Genomic DNA, 12,426 nt, shown 5'->3' with positions numbered 1-12,426 from the left:
TTACTGCATCAAAAAACTCAATCAAATTAGTCAAACACGATTTGTCCTTAACAAGTCCATGCTGGCTCTCCTTTATTAGTCCATGCTTGTCCAAGTGGCTGTTAATTTTTTCCCGGATTATTGTTGATGATTAAGAGCTTCCCCACCACTGACGTTAAACTGACTGGCCTGTAATTGCCAGGTTTATCCTCCTCCCCTTTTTTGAACAAGGATGTAACATTTGCAATCCCCCAGTCCTCTGGCACCACCCCTGTATCTAAGGAGGATTGGGAGATTGTGGCCTGCACCGCCGCAGTTTCTGCCCTTACTTCCCTCAGTAACCTCGGATATATCCCATCCGGACCAGGAGACTGATCTACTTTAATTACTGCCAGCCTTTCAAGTACCTCATCTTTATCCATTTTTATCTCATCCAGTGTTCCAGCAACCTCCTTGTTTACCATAGCTTTGGCAAAGTCCTCTTCCTTGGTAAACACCGATGCAAAATACTCATTTAGTACCTCAGCCATCACCAATAGATCGCCATTTCAGTCCCTAATTGGCCCCACCACCACTCTGACAACGCTTTTACTGTTAATATGCCTATAGACGACCTTTGGATTCCCTTTTATGTTAGCCCCAATCTATTCTCATAGGGGGGAAAATTCAGTATCGCCCCTTTTGGGGCGCCATTATCGTCCGTGCGCAAAGTTTAGCGCCTGGTGCTAATTATCGCCTCCGACAGCAAACTTGGCTTTTATCGCCCCTGGAGGTGGTTGGAGTGCTAAATCAGGCGCTTCACACCTGTCTTAAGGCGCAAAGGTTGAGGAGCGAGGCGCTACCTCAGAGCGCTGGCGAAGCAAGGAAGAGCAAATCAAAATGAACCTGCAAAGTGCTGCTCGGTACCCAAAACCCCTTCACACAGCGTTGAATCTCTCCAGAAGTCTCTCTCTCTCTCAGAATGCGTGGTGCAAAAATGTCACCAACAAAAAAAGGCAGGAAGCGGTCGCCTTTAAATAGCGCTCCCCCAGTCCCTTCCTGACTGCAAAACGCTCCCCTCAACCTGTCGTTGCTAGCGGCAGGCGGTAAGGCAGGGAGCGCCACTCAATATCCGGTCCCGGGCGCTACCGGGGCGTTGCACACTCGACTGACGTCATGATCTGCCGGCGCAGGAGATCATGGCGGTAGTGTTTAGCGCCGCCGCAAAATGTCTAGTTAATTTCGCGAGCGACGCAAATAACGCCGCGCCCGGGCGCTAGTTGCTTTGCGCCCCATTAGCGCCCTCTTAAAGTGCTAACGGGAGGCGCAAACAACTGAATTTTTCCCCCATACTGTCTCTTTGCTCCTCCTATTTCCTTTTTCACTTCTCCTCTGTACTTTTTATATTCAGCCTGATTCTCCCTTGTATTATCAAGCTGACATCTGTCCTACGCCCCCTTTTTCTGCTTCATCCTACTCTCTAACTCCTTCGTCATCCAGGGGGCTCTGGGTTTGGTTGTGCTCCCTTTCCCCGTGTGGGAATGTACCTCGACTGTACCTGAACCATCTCCTCTTTAAAGGCTCATTGCTCCATTACATTTCTGCCTGTCAGTCTTTGACTCCAATTTACCCGGGCCAGATTCCTCCTCAATTCGCTGAAATTAGCCCTCCTCCAATTAAGTATTTTTATTCTAGATTGCTACTTGTCCTTCTCCATAACTAATCTAAACCTAACAATACTATGATCACTATTTCCAAGACTTTCTCCACTTGACCCACTTCATTCCCCAGGACTAGATCCAGCAATGCCTCCTTCCTCATTGGGCAAGAAACATACTGATCAAGAAAATGCTCCTGAACACACTTCAGAAATTCCTCCCCTCTCTGCCCTTTACACAATCACTGCCCCATTCAATACTGGGGTAGTTAAAGTCTCCCATTATCACTACTCTATAGTTCTCGCACCTCTCAGTAATTTCTTTGCAAATCTGCTCCACTATCTTCTTCCCGCTAGTTGGTGGCCTATAAAATACACCAAGTAGCATAATAGCTCTTTATTGTTTCTCAACTCCAACCAAATAGATTCTGTCTTTGGCCCCTCGAGGACATTCTCTCTTTCTAGCATTCTCAATCCATATCCTCTCGATTCAGGAAATTGTCCCTATAGATTGGGAGATTGCAAATGTAACTCCATTATTTAAGGAAGGTGAGAGAGATACCAGGAAATGATAGACAGGTTAGTCTAACATACGTGGAGGGGAAGTTATTGGAATCTATCATTAAGGACAGAGTGACTGAGCACTTGGAGAAATGTGAGCTGATTAGAGAGCTAACATGGATTTGAAAGTCCTGCATAGCGCCTTTCACCTTAGGACATCCAAAAGTGCTTTACAGCCATGTGCCTGCTGCCCTTGTCCTTCTAGGTGGTAGAGGTCATGGGTTTGGGAAGTGCTGTTGAAGAAGCCTTGGCGAGTTGCTGCAGTGCATCTTGTAGATAGTACACACTGCAGCCACGGTGCACCGGTGGTGGAGGGAGTGAATGTTTAAGGTGGTGGGTGGGGTGCTAATCAAGCGGGCTGCGTTGTCCTGGATGGTGTTGAGCTTCTTGAGTGTTGTTGGAGCTGCACTCATCCAGGCAAGTGGAGAGAATTCCATCACACTCCTAACTTGTGCCTTGTAGATGGTGGAAAGGCTTTGGGGAGTCAGGAGGTGAGACACTCGCCGCAGAATACCCAGCCTCTGACCTGCTCTTGTAGCCACAGTATTAATGTTCTGGTCCAGTTAAGTTTCTGATCAGGATGTTGAAGGTGGGGGATTCGGTGATGGTAATGCTGTTGAATGTCAAGGGGCGGTAGTTAGACGCTCGCTTGTTAGAGATAGTCATTGCTTGGCACTTGTGTGGCGCGAATGTTACTTGCCACTTATCAGCCCAAGCCTGAATGTCATCCAGGACTTGCTGCATTCAGGCATGGACTGCTTCATTATCTGAGGAGTTGTGAACGGAACCAAACACTTTGCAATCCCTTGTGAACATCCCCACTTCTGACCTTAAGATGGTGGGAAGGTCACTGATGAAGCAGCTGAAGATGGTTGGGCCTAGGACACTGCCCTGAGGAACTCCTGCAGCGATGTCCTGGGGCTGAGATGATTGATCTCCAACAATTACGACCATTTTCCTTTGTGTTGGAAAAGTAATTTCCTTTGTGCTGGTATGACTCCAGCCAGTGGAGAGCTTTCCCCCTGATTAACCATTGACTTCAATTTTACGAGGGTTCCTTGATGTCACACTCGGTCAAATGCTGCCTTGATGTCAAGGGCACTCTCACCTCACTTCTGGAATTCAGCTCTTTTGTCCATGTTTGGGTCAAGGCTGAAATGAGGTCTGGAGCCGGTTGTTCTGGCGGAACCCAAACTGGGCATCAGTGAGCAGGTTATTGGTAAGTTCCGCTTGATAGCACTGTCGACGGCACCTTCCATCACTTTGCTGATGATTGGGAGTAGACTGATGGGATGGTAATTGGCTGGATTGGATTTGTCCTGCTTTTTGTGGACAGGACATACTTGGGCAGTTTTCCACATTGTCGGGTAGATGCCAGTGTTGTAGCTATACTGGAACAGCTTGGCTAGAGGCGTGGCTAGTTCGGGAGCACAAGTTTTCAGCACGGCAGCCGGGATGTTGTCAGTGCACTCAGCCATTTCTTGATATCACGCGAAGTGAATCGAATTGGCTGAAGACTGGCTTCTGTGATGGTAGGGACCTCACTCGGCACTTCTGGCTGAAGATGGTTGCAAACCCTTCAGCCTTGTCTTTTGCACTCACGTGCTGGGCTCCACCATCATTGAGGATGGGGATATTCATGGAGCCTCCTCCTCCCGTTAGTTGTTTAATTGTCCACCACCATTCACGACTGGATGTGGCAGGACTGCATAGCTTTGATCTGATCCGTTGATTGTGGGATCGCTTAGTCCTGTCTATAGCATGCTGCTTCCGCTGCTTAGCATGCATGTAGTCCTGTGTTGCAGCTTCCCCAGGTTGGCACCTCCTTTTTAAGGTACACCTGGTGCTGCTCCTGGCATGCTCTTCTGCACTCCTCATTGATCCAGGGTTGGTCCCCTGACTTGATGGTAATGGTAGAGTGAGGGATATGCCGGGCCATAAGGTTACAGATTGTGGTGGAATACAATTCTGCTGCTGCTGATGGCCCACAGCGCCTCATGGATGCCCAGTTTTGAGCTGCTAGATCTGTTCTGAATCTATCCCATTTAGCTCAGAGTAACAGAGTTAGAGGGGCACTGGTGAGGGAGCTGGGAAGATAATTTTACATAGGCAGAGGGTGAGGGTAGAACTGTTCGAGGTACTTTGTGAGGGAGACGATGAACTAGCGAGTCTTTGAATGCAGTACAGTCATGGATGTGGGTGTGGATGGAGCTGTTGGTGTGAAGAATGAAAGCAAGAGGCCAGACAGTGAGACAGAGAAAGGGGCAGGAGGAATTTAGGTCAAGAGGGACGAGGGAGGTTTGTGAAAACATTTGCACTCGTGGGTTGTGAGGTTGGGGATAAGCTACATTACTGGGACAGAGTACCGGGAGCTTCGCTTTGTACCTGGAGTTCACCAGACCTGCGAGGGATGCCAAGTGATCAATTAACAATAGCAGGTGACATCCCTCTCCCATAAAAATACAGCGAAAACTGAGAGGACAGCTTTGGTTTTCTGACCCAGAGGATGCAAGCTTGTGGGAACACAACTGTTTCAACAATTAGTTTACAGACATTTGTAACCAGGAATAAACCGACATTAGACAACCAATTGAAACTTCTCTGGCCAGGGCATGTACAAGGGGGACAGGCGACAGTGAGGTGCTTGAAGGGGAACAAAACCAAATGACTGAAGATTTAATAATTTGCATCAATTCCCAGCCACATTGAAGCGATTAAAATTCTTAAATCAGTGCGTTCAATTCAAGTAACACAAGTTGATTTTGTAGGTGAATAGAATGTCGTTTTATTGTGAAGTGCTTCATACTATTCCATGGCATGACTCCCTTATTACAGAAAAATATAAACATGGTTAAAGTATAAATAAAGCAATAAGCCAGTGTTAATAGGCAGGATATATAAAAACATTCCACTGGGTATATACTAAGGCAAAGTCATCAGTTTTTTGCATAAATATTAATACTGGCAGTAAAAATTATTTTAATTGGAGTTCACAGAAGTACAAACATCGTATTTGGACAATGCAGTTAATTTAAACACAGTGAATACTTGCAGCCACTCAAATACTGACTGAGAATACAAATCAGCGATTCTACATTCACATTTCAATGATTACATAACATCGCACTTAATTTCCTTCTAATAGTGGACAGGACTGGACATTGTAGCCTGTCTCCTTCACAAGATAAGTGACGCAAGCACTAACATTCTCTGCGCTGCACTGGCAATACCACCTTCAGAAACCTACTGCAACCACCTTCAGTTTACAGCTGGCCAATTTAAAGACATACTTGCTGCATACAGTACGAGTTCACTATCCCCTGCACTTACTCTGAACAACAGTGTAAAAATACAGCAGAAAAGCCAGAGGCTTGAAAATAACAATCAAAGCAAGACAGGAGCAGGAACTCTCCGGAAGCTCTTGTTAGCTAAAAGGTGAATACTGAGCACGTGCAAAATGTTTAAACTTCCTTCGTGGTCAAGTTGGTGACTGACTGGGATAACCAGCGTGGGATCGCAAATTCTCAGCTCAACACCACATGCCCGCTTCGTTTTTTTCAAAAATCTGCTCCTTCATTGTAAAGGAGCTCAGCCACCTGTGCAAAACACTCTCACTTACAACACCAAAAACAACCTCCTCCAAACAAATTCAACAACACAAAAGGCCTGGTCCAAGATTCTTAGATTGCAACTTACCAAGCACGCAGTTTGTATCGCCATTCCTGTACGTTACACAATCAAGCTAAGGCACACTTCTTCTATAGACAGTCAACAGGTTTTTACGTCTCTCTCTTTCCTCCAAGGTGAGAGCCTCGGATTTCTTGCATAATTCCTTTAAACTTTTAAGTTCCTGCAAGACTTTGTCAGCCTCCGACCATTTAGCCACGGCTTCATTCAGCAAGCGCACAGCACTCCTGGTCGACCAGCTGCCTTGTGTGACGTTGCTTTGAAGATGTTGCTCACCAACTGCTTCATTACCTGGACTCCAGACCTCAGACACATGTTGGAGAAGTTCCTCTGTTACTTTTAGCTCCAAAGCTATTTCATCTTCCATTTTTTCCACTTTCTCGTTGTTTAGGTTAGCATAATAAGCGTCAAATTGTTTCCTCATTACTCTTTGCTTGGATTCTAAGATATCTCCCAAGGAAGCACATTTAACTCTGGATAGATTTGATCCATTTATGGAACTGTTCATTTCAGAAGGCTGCTTCTCCATTTCATTTGCATCCAAAGATATTTTTGTTTGGAGATCAGATTCACCTTCCTTTTCTAGGCGATCAGAAACAGTTTCTGTGGCACAAGATAGACCTTCGTCCTCACCCTCCTTGACCAGTGACTCCTCACCCTCCTTGACCAGTGACTCCTCACCCTCCTTGACCAGTGACTCCTCACCCTCCTTGACCAGTGACTCCTCACCCTCCTTGACCAGGGACTCCTCACCCTCCTTGACCAGTGACTCCTCACCCTCCTTGACCAGTGACTCCTCACCCTCCTTGACCAGTGACTCCTCACCCTCCTTGACCAGGGACTCCTCGCCCTCCTTGACCAGGGACTCCTCGCCCTCCTTGACCAGGGACTCCTCGCCCTCCTTGACCAGGGACTCCTCGCCCTCCTTGGTAGGTGGCTCCTCGCTCTGACTGACCGCTCGCTCTAACCCATCATTGCCTTTTACATTACTGGGTTTGATCTTGGGCATGAGGATAGGCCTGTTCTTGTTGGTGAGGTTAGTAACTTTTCCCTTCGATTGCTCTTCGCTTGTAGAGTCTTCAACGATAAGAGTCTGACCTCCAAGTTCTAGTCTCTGCATTCCACCAGACACAGCAGTGACAACCTAGAATATAGAGAGAAACCTTTAAAGCATCTTGCTGTTCTTTAACCTTGAGATTTCAGTACAACAGAAGGTGGGCAGGGCCCAGCTCTGGCTGCAAGTTTAAAACACAAGAGATATCTAATTTTACAGCTTCTATCTGATTGACTTACTTCTTTGCGATGCTGTCTGGTTGGTGGTCTTCGGGTGTGGCTTATTTTTACTCTGTTACGTGTCAAGTGATCCAGAGAGTTCTTTTCATCCACCGTAACCTAGGCACAAAGGCACTGCTTAACAGCTAAACCGCATGTCAATTTACACCGTGCTCGAGTATTCAGGGGGTTGGCAGAACACTCCTGACAAACTGATGCGACGTCTGATCTACCTCTGGTCACCAGAATCTGGGCAAGGAGAACCCAGTCAGGATTCCGTGCACTGCTCTCTGTTGCATCAGCGTACTTTTGGGTCTATGATTCTTTGCTGCACACAGTATTGAAAATATTTTTTAAAATTTGTACCTGGGATGTGGGTGTCGCTGGCAAGGCCAGCATTTATTGCCCATCCCTAATTGCCCTTGAGAAGGTGGTGGTGAGCCGCCTTCTTGAACCGCTGCAGTCCGTGTGGTGAAGGTACTCCCACAGTGCTGTTAGGGAGGGAGTTCCAGGATTTTGACCCAGCGACGATGAAGGAACGGCAATATACTTCCAAATCAGGGAGGGGGGTGGTGTTCCCATGCGCCTGCTGCCCTTGTCCTTCGAGGTGGAAGAGGTCGCGGGTTTGGGAGGTGTTGCCAAAGAAGCCTTGGCGAGTTGCTGCAGTGCATCTTGTAGATGATACACACTGCAGCCACAGTACGCCGGTGGTGGAGGGAGTGAATGTTTAAGGTGGTGGATGGGGTGCCAATCAAGCGGGCTGCTTTGTCCTGGATGATGTCGAGCTTCTTGAGTGTTGCTGGAACTGCACTCATCCAGGCCAGTGGAAAGTATTCCATCACACTCCTCACTTGTGCCTTGTAGATGGTGGAAAGGCTTTGGGGAGTCAGGAGGTGAGACACTCGCTGCAGAATACCTAGCCTCTGACCTGCTCTTGTTGCCACAGTATTTATGTGGCTGGTCCAGTTAAGTTTCTGGTCAATGGTGACCCCCAGGATGTTGATGGTGAGGGATTCGGTGATGGTAATGCCACTGAATGTCAAGGGATGGTGGTTAGACTCTCGCTTGTTGGAGATAGTCATTGCCTGGCACTAATGTTACTTGCCACTTATCAGCCCAAGCCTGAACGTCGTCCAGGTCTTGTTGCAACGAGCATGGACTGCTTCATTATCTGAGGAGATGTGAATGGCACTGAACACTGTGCAATCATCAGCGAACATCCCCATTTCGGACTTTATGTTGAAGGGAAGGTCATTGATGAAGCAACTGAAGATGATTGGGCCTAGGACACTGCGCTGAGGAACTCCTGCAGCGATGTCCTGGGGCTGTGATGATTGACCTCCAACCACCACAACAATCTTCATTTGTGCTAGGTATGACTCCAGCTAGTGGAGAGTTTTCCCCCCCGATTCCCATTGACTTCAGTTTTACCGGGACGCTTTGATGCCACACTCGGTCAAATGCTGCCTTGATGTCAAGGGCAGTCACTCTCATCTTACCTCTGGAATTCAGCTCCTTTGTCCATGCTTGGACCAAGGCTGTAATGAGGTCGGGTGCCGAGTGGTCTTGGCGGAATCCAAACTGGGCATCAGTGAGCAGGTTATTGGTAATTAAGTGCCACTTGAGAACACTGTTGATGACACATAGAAACATAGAAGATAGGAGCAGGAGTAGGCCTCGAGCCCGCTCCGCCATTTAATATCATGGCTGATCATCCAAATTCAGTACCCTGTCCCTGCTTTCTCCCCATATCCCTTGATCCCTTTAGCCTCAAGAAATATATCCAACTCCTTCTTGAATATATTTAATGAATTGGCCTCAACTGCCCTGTGTGGCAGAGAATTCCACAGGTTCACCACTCTCTGGGTGAAGAAATTCCTCCTCATCTCAGTCCTAAATGGCTTACCCCTTATCCTTAGACTGTGACCCCTGGTTCTGGACTCCCCCGCCATCGGGAACATCCTTCCTGCATCTAGTCTGTCTAGTCCTGTTAGAATTTTATAAGTTTCAATGAGATCCCCTCTCATTCTTCTAAACTCTAGCGAATATAAGCCTAATCGACCCAATCTCTCTTCATACGTCATTCCTGCCATCCCAGGCATCAGTCTGGTGAATCTTCGCTGCACTCTCTCCATGGCAAGAACATCCTTCCTCAGAGAAGGCGACCAAAACTGCACACAATACTCAAGGTGTGGTCTCACCAAGGCCCTGTACAACTGCAGCAAGACATCCTTGCTCCTGTACTCGAATCCTCTCGCTATAGAGGCCAACATACCATTTGCCTTCTTAACCGCCTGCTGCACCTGCATGCTTACCTTCAGCGGCTGGTGCACAAGGACACCCAGGTCTCGTTGCACTTCCCCTTTTCCCAATCTATTGTCTTCCTGTTTTTGCCACCGAAGTGGATAACCTCGCATTTATCCACATTATACTGCATTTGCTATGCATCTGCCCAATCACCCAAACTGTCCAAATCGTACTGAGTTTCTCTGCACCCTCCTCACAGCACACACACCCAACCAGCTTTGTGTCATCTGCAAACGTGGAGATATTACATCTAGTTCCCTTGTCTAGATTTTTTATATATATTGTGAATAGCTGGGGTCCTAGCACCGATCCCTGTGGTACCCCACTAGTCACTGCCTGCCACTCGGAAAAAGACCTGTTTATTCCAACTCTTTGCTTCCTGTCTGCCAACCAGTTCTCTATTCAAGACAGTGCCTTACCCCCAATCCCATGTGCTTTAACTTTACATGCTAATACATAAGAATGCGGGACCTTATCGAAAGTCCAAATACACCACATCCACTGGTTCTCCCTTATCTATTCTACCAGTTACATCCTCAAAAAATTCCAGTAGATTAGTCAAGCATGATTTACCTTTTGTAAATCCATGTTGACGTTGTCCAATCCTGTCACTGTTTTCCAAGTGCTCTGCTATTACATCTTTTATAATGGACTCTAGCATTTTCTCCACTACCGATGTCAGGCTTACCGGTCTATAATTACCCGTTTTTTCTCTACCATAGTAGGATGACATTAGCAATAGTGGGGTTACATTAGTTTCCATCACTTTGCTGATCATTGAGAGTAGACTGATGGGGTGGTAATTGGCCAGATTGGATTTGTTCTGCTTTTTGTGGACAGGACATACCTGGGCAGTTTCCCACATTGTCGGATAGATGCCAGTGTTGTAGCTGTACTGGAACAGCTTGGCTAGAGGCGCGGCTAGTTCTGGAGCACAAGTCTTCAGCACGATAGCCGGGATATTGTCAGAGCCTGTAGCCTTTGCTGTATCCAGTGCGCTCAGCCGTTTCTTGATATCACGTGGAGTGAATCAAATTGGCTGAAGACTGGCTTCTGTGATGGTGGAGACCTCAGGAGTAGGCCGATATGGATCATCCACTCGGTACTTCTGGCTGAAGGTGGTTGCAAAGGCTTCAGCCTTGTCTTTTGCACTCATATGCTGGGCTCCACCATCATTGAGGATGGGGATATTCATGGAGCCTCCACCTCCTGTTTGTTGTTTAATGGTCCACCATCATTCACAACTGGATGTGGCAGGACTGCAGAGCTTTGATCTGATCCGTTGATTGTGGGATTGCTTACCCCTGTCTATGGCATGCTGCTTCTGCTGTTTATCATGCATGTAGTCCTGTGTTGCAGCTTCTCCAGGTTGGCACCTCATTTTTAGGTATGCCTGGTGTTGCTCCTGGCATGCTGTTCTACACTCCTTATTGAACCAGGGTTGGTCCCCTGGCTTGATGGTAATGGTAGAGTGAGGGATGTGTCGGGCCATGAGGTTAGATTGTGGTGAAATACAATTCTGCTGCTGCCCCACAGCGCCTCATGGAAGCCCAGTTTTGAGCTGCTAGATCTGTTCTGAATCTATCCCACTTAACACGGTGGTAGTGCCACACAACACGACGGAGGGTGTCCTCATTGTGAAGACAGGACTTTGTCTCCACAATGACTGTGCGCTGGTCACTGCTACCAATGCTGTCATGGACAGATGCATCTGCAACAGGGAGATTGGTGAGGACGAGGTCAAGTAGGTTTTTCCCTCGTGTTGGTTCTCTCACCATCTGTCACAGGCCCAGACTGGCAGCTATGTCCTTCAGGACTCGGCCAGCTCGGTCAGTAGTGGTGCTACCGAGCCACTCTTGGTGATGGACATTGAAGTCCCCCACCCACATTTTGTACTTTAACTCACTGTTCCCAACAGTAGTGGCTCCCAGTTTTCATATCAATGTAAGAACTGCATGTAACGAAGTTGGAAACCGAGGGTGCTGTGCATTTGGTCACACAGGATGTTGTCATGCACCGTTCTCACCGGCTGCAGTGACACGTGAAGTCTATAACAATCTCAATTGGCTGTGACATTGAATTCTTCACTTTACCAACAATGATTTGGTTGTGGAAGATGTGGATCTTGTCATTAACATTATGGCAGGTGTACAAAGAACCGGCTTAGTCTGAACAGAGGGTCGCGCAGAGCCAGCAGCATAGCTCCACAGTATCTGACGTACCCCAGCATACCTGCACCCCAAGCTGGTTTCCGCTGCTGTCACTGGTTAGTATACCGCAGCATGTTGATATCGAAAACAATCACCTGATCAAACTCTTTATTGTTGGCTTCCCGGATCGCTTCATTCAGGGCACTGAGCCACAAATCCTTTTCCTCGGCATCATTAATTTGAAATTTTAGGTCAGGTACCTGCAAAGCAAGAATTGGAGCGGCTCAGTTCATGTACCGGTCCCTCTCACTCGTCCCCTCCGAGTCCTGGGCTTTAACTTCAGGTTCAAGGGGTTAGTCACAGTCTGTAAATTACCAGAAAAACACACTCACTTCCAGTAACAGCAAACTGTAAAGGCCAGTGAGATGAAGACGCGCAAACCAGCCCACACACTCCTGTTTGCAGCCCCCATACACCAAAATGTGTCAAAACTGTACCGTGAATTCCCTAAAGATAGGCACGTGAAAACTGAACAAAATATGAGCAGCTTAATGTGGAGACAGTTCTTCATAACTGAAGCAGTTAACAGGAGCTGATATCCTGGACGGACTCTGAAACCCCTGGAGTTACAGCGGGGAAACCCCCGGAGTTACAGCGGGAGAGTGGGAAACCCCCGGAGTTACAGCGAGGAAACCCCCGGAGTTAAGCGGGAGAGTGGGGAAACCTCCGGAGTTACAGCGGGGAAAACCCCGGAGTTACAGCGGGAGAGTGGGAAACCCCCGGAGTTACAGCGGGAGAGTGGGAAACCCCCGGAGTTACAGCGGGAGAGTGGGA

The 12,426-nt window shown here is 47.7% G+C and overlaps 1 protein-coding gene across 2 annotated transcripts in view; it reads right to left on the bottom strand.

The window, feature by feature from the left end:
- Positions 1 to 4,936: 4,936 nt before the first annotated feature.
- LOC147100171 (uncharacterized) overlaps positions 4,937 to 12,426 on the bottom strand; it is a 42,229-nt gene continuing 34,739 nt past the window's right edge. The window contains exons 4-6 of one of the 2 annotated variants that reach the window (XM_085968935.1): positions 11,748 to 11,852; positions 7,157 to 7,255; positions 4,937 to 7,007 (exon numbers count right to left, since the gene is read on the bottom strand). In XM_085968935.1, coding sequence (XP_085825061.1) covers positions 5,919 to 7,007; positions 7,157 to 7,255; positions 11,748 to 11,852 — 1,293 coding nt within the window. In that variant the 3' untranslated portion in view covers positions 4,937 to 5,918. The remainder of the gene's footprint in view (positions 7,008 to 7,156; positions 7,256 to 11,747; positions 11,853 to 12,426) is intronic. The other variant, XM_085968936.1, reaches the window with a different exon arrangement.

This window comes from Somniosus microcephalus, chromosome 27, assembly GCF_052327205.1.
Source record: "Somniosus microcephalus isolate GS21.2 chromosome 27, FLI_Smic_1.0, whole genome shotgun sequence".
NCBI lineage: Eukaryota > Metazoa > Chordata > Chondrichthyes > Squaliformes > Somniosidae > Somniosus > Somniosus microcephalus.
This window is presented reverse-complemented; position numbering and strand designations above follow the sequence as displayed.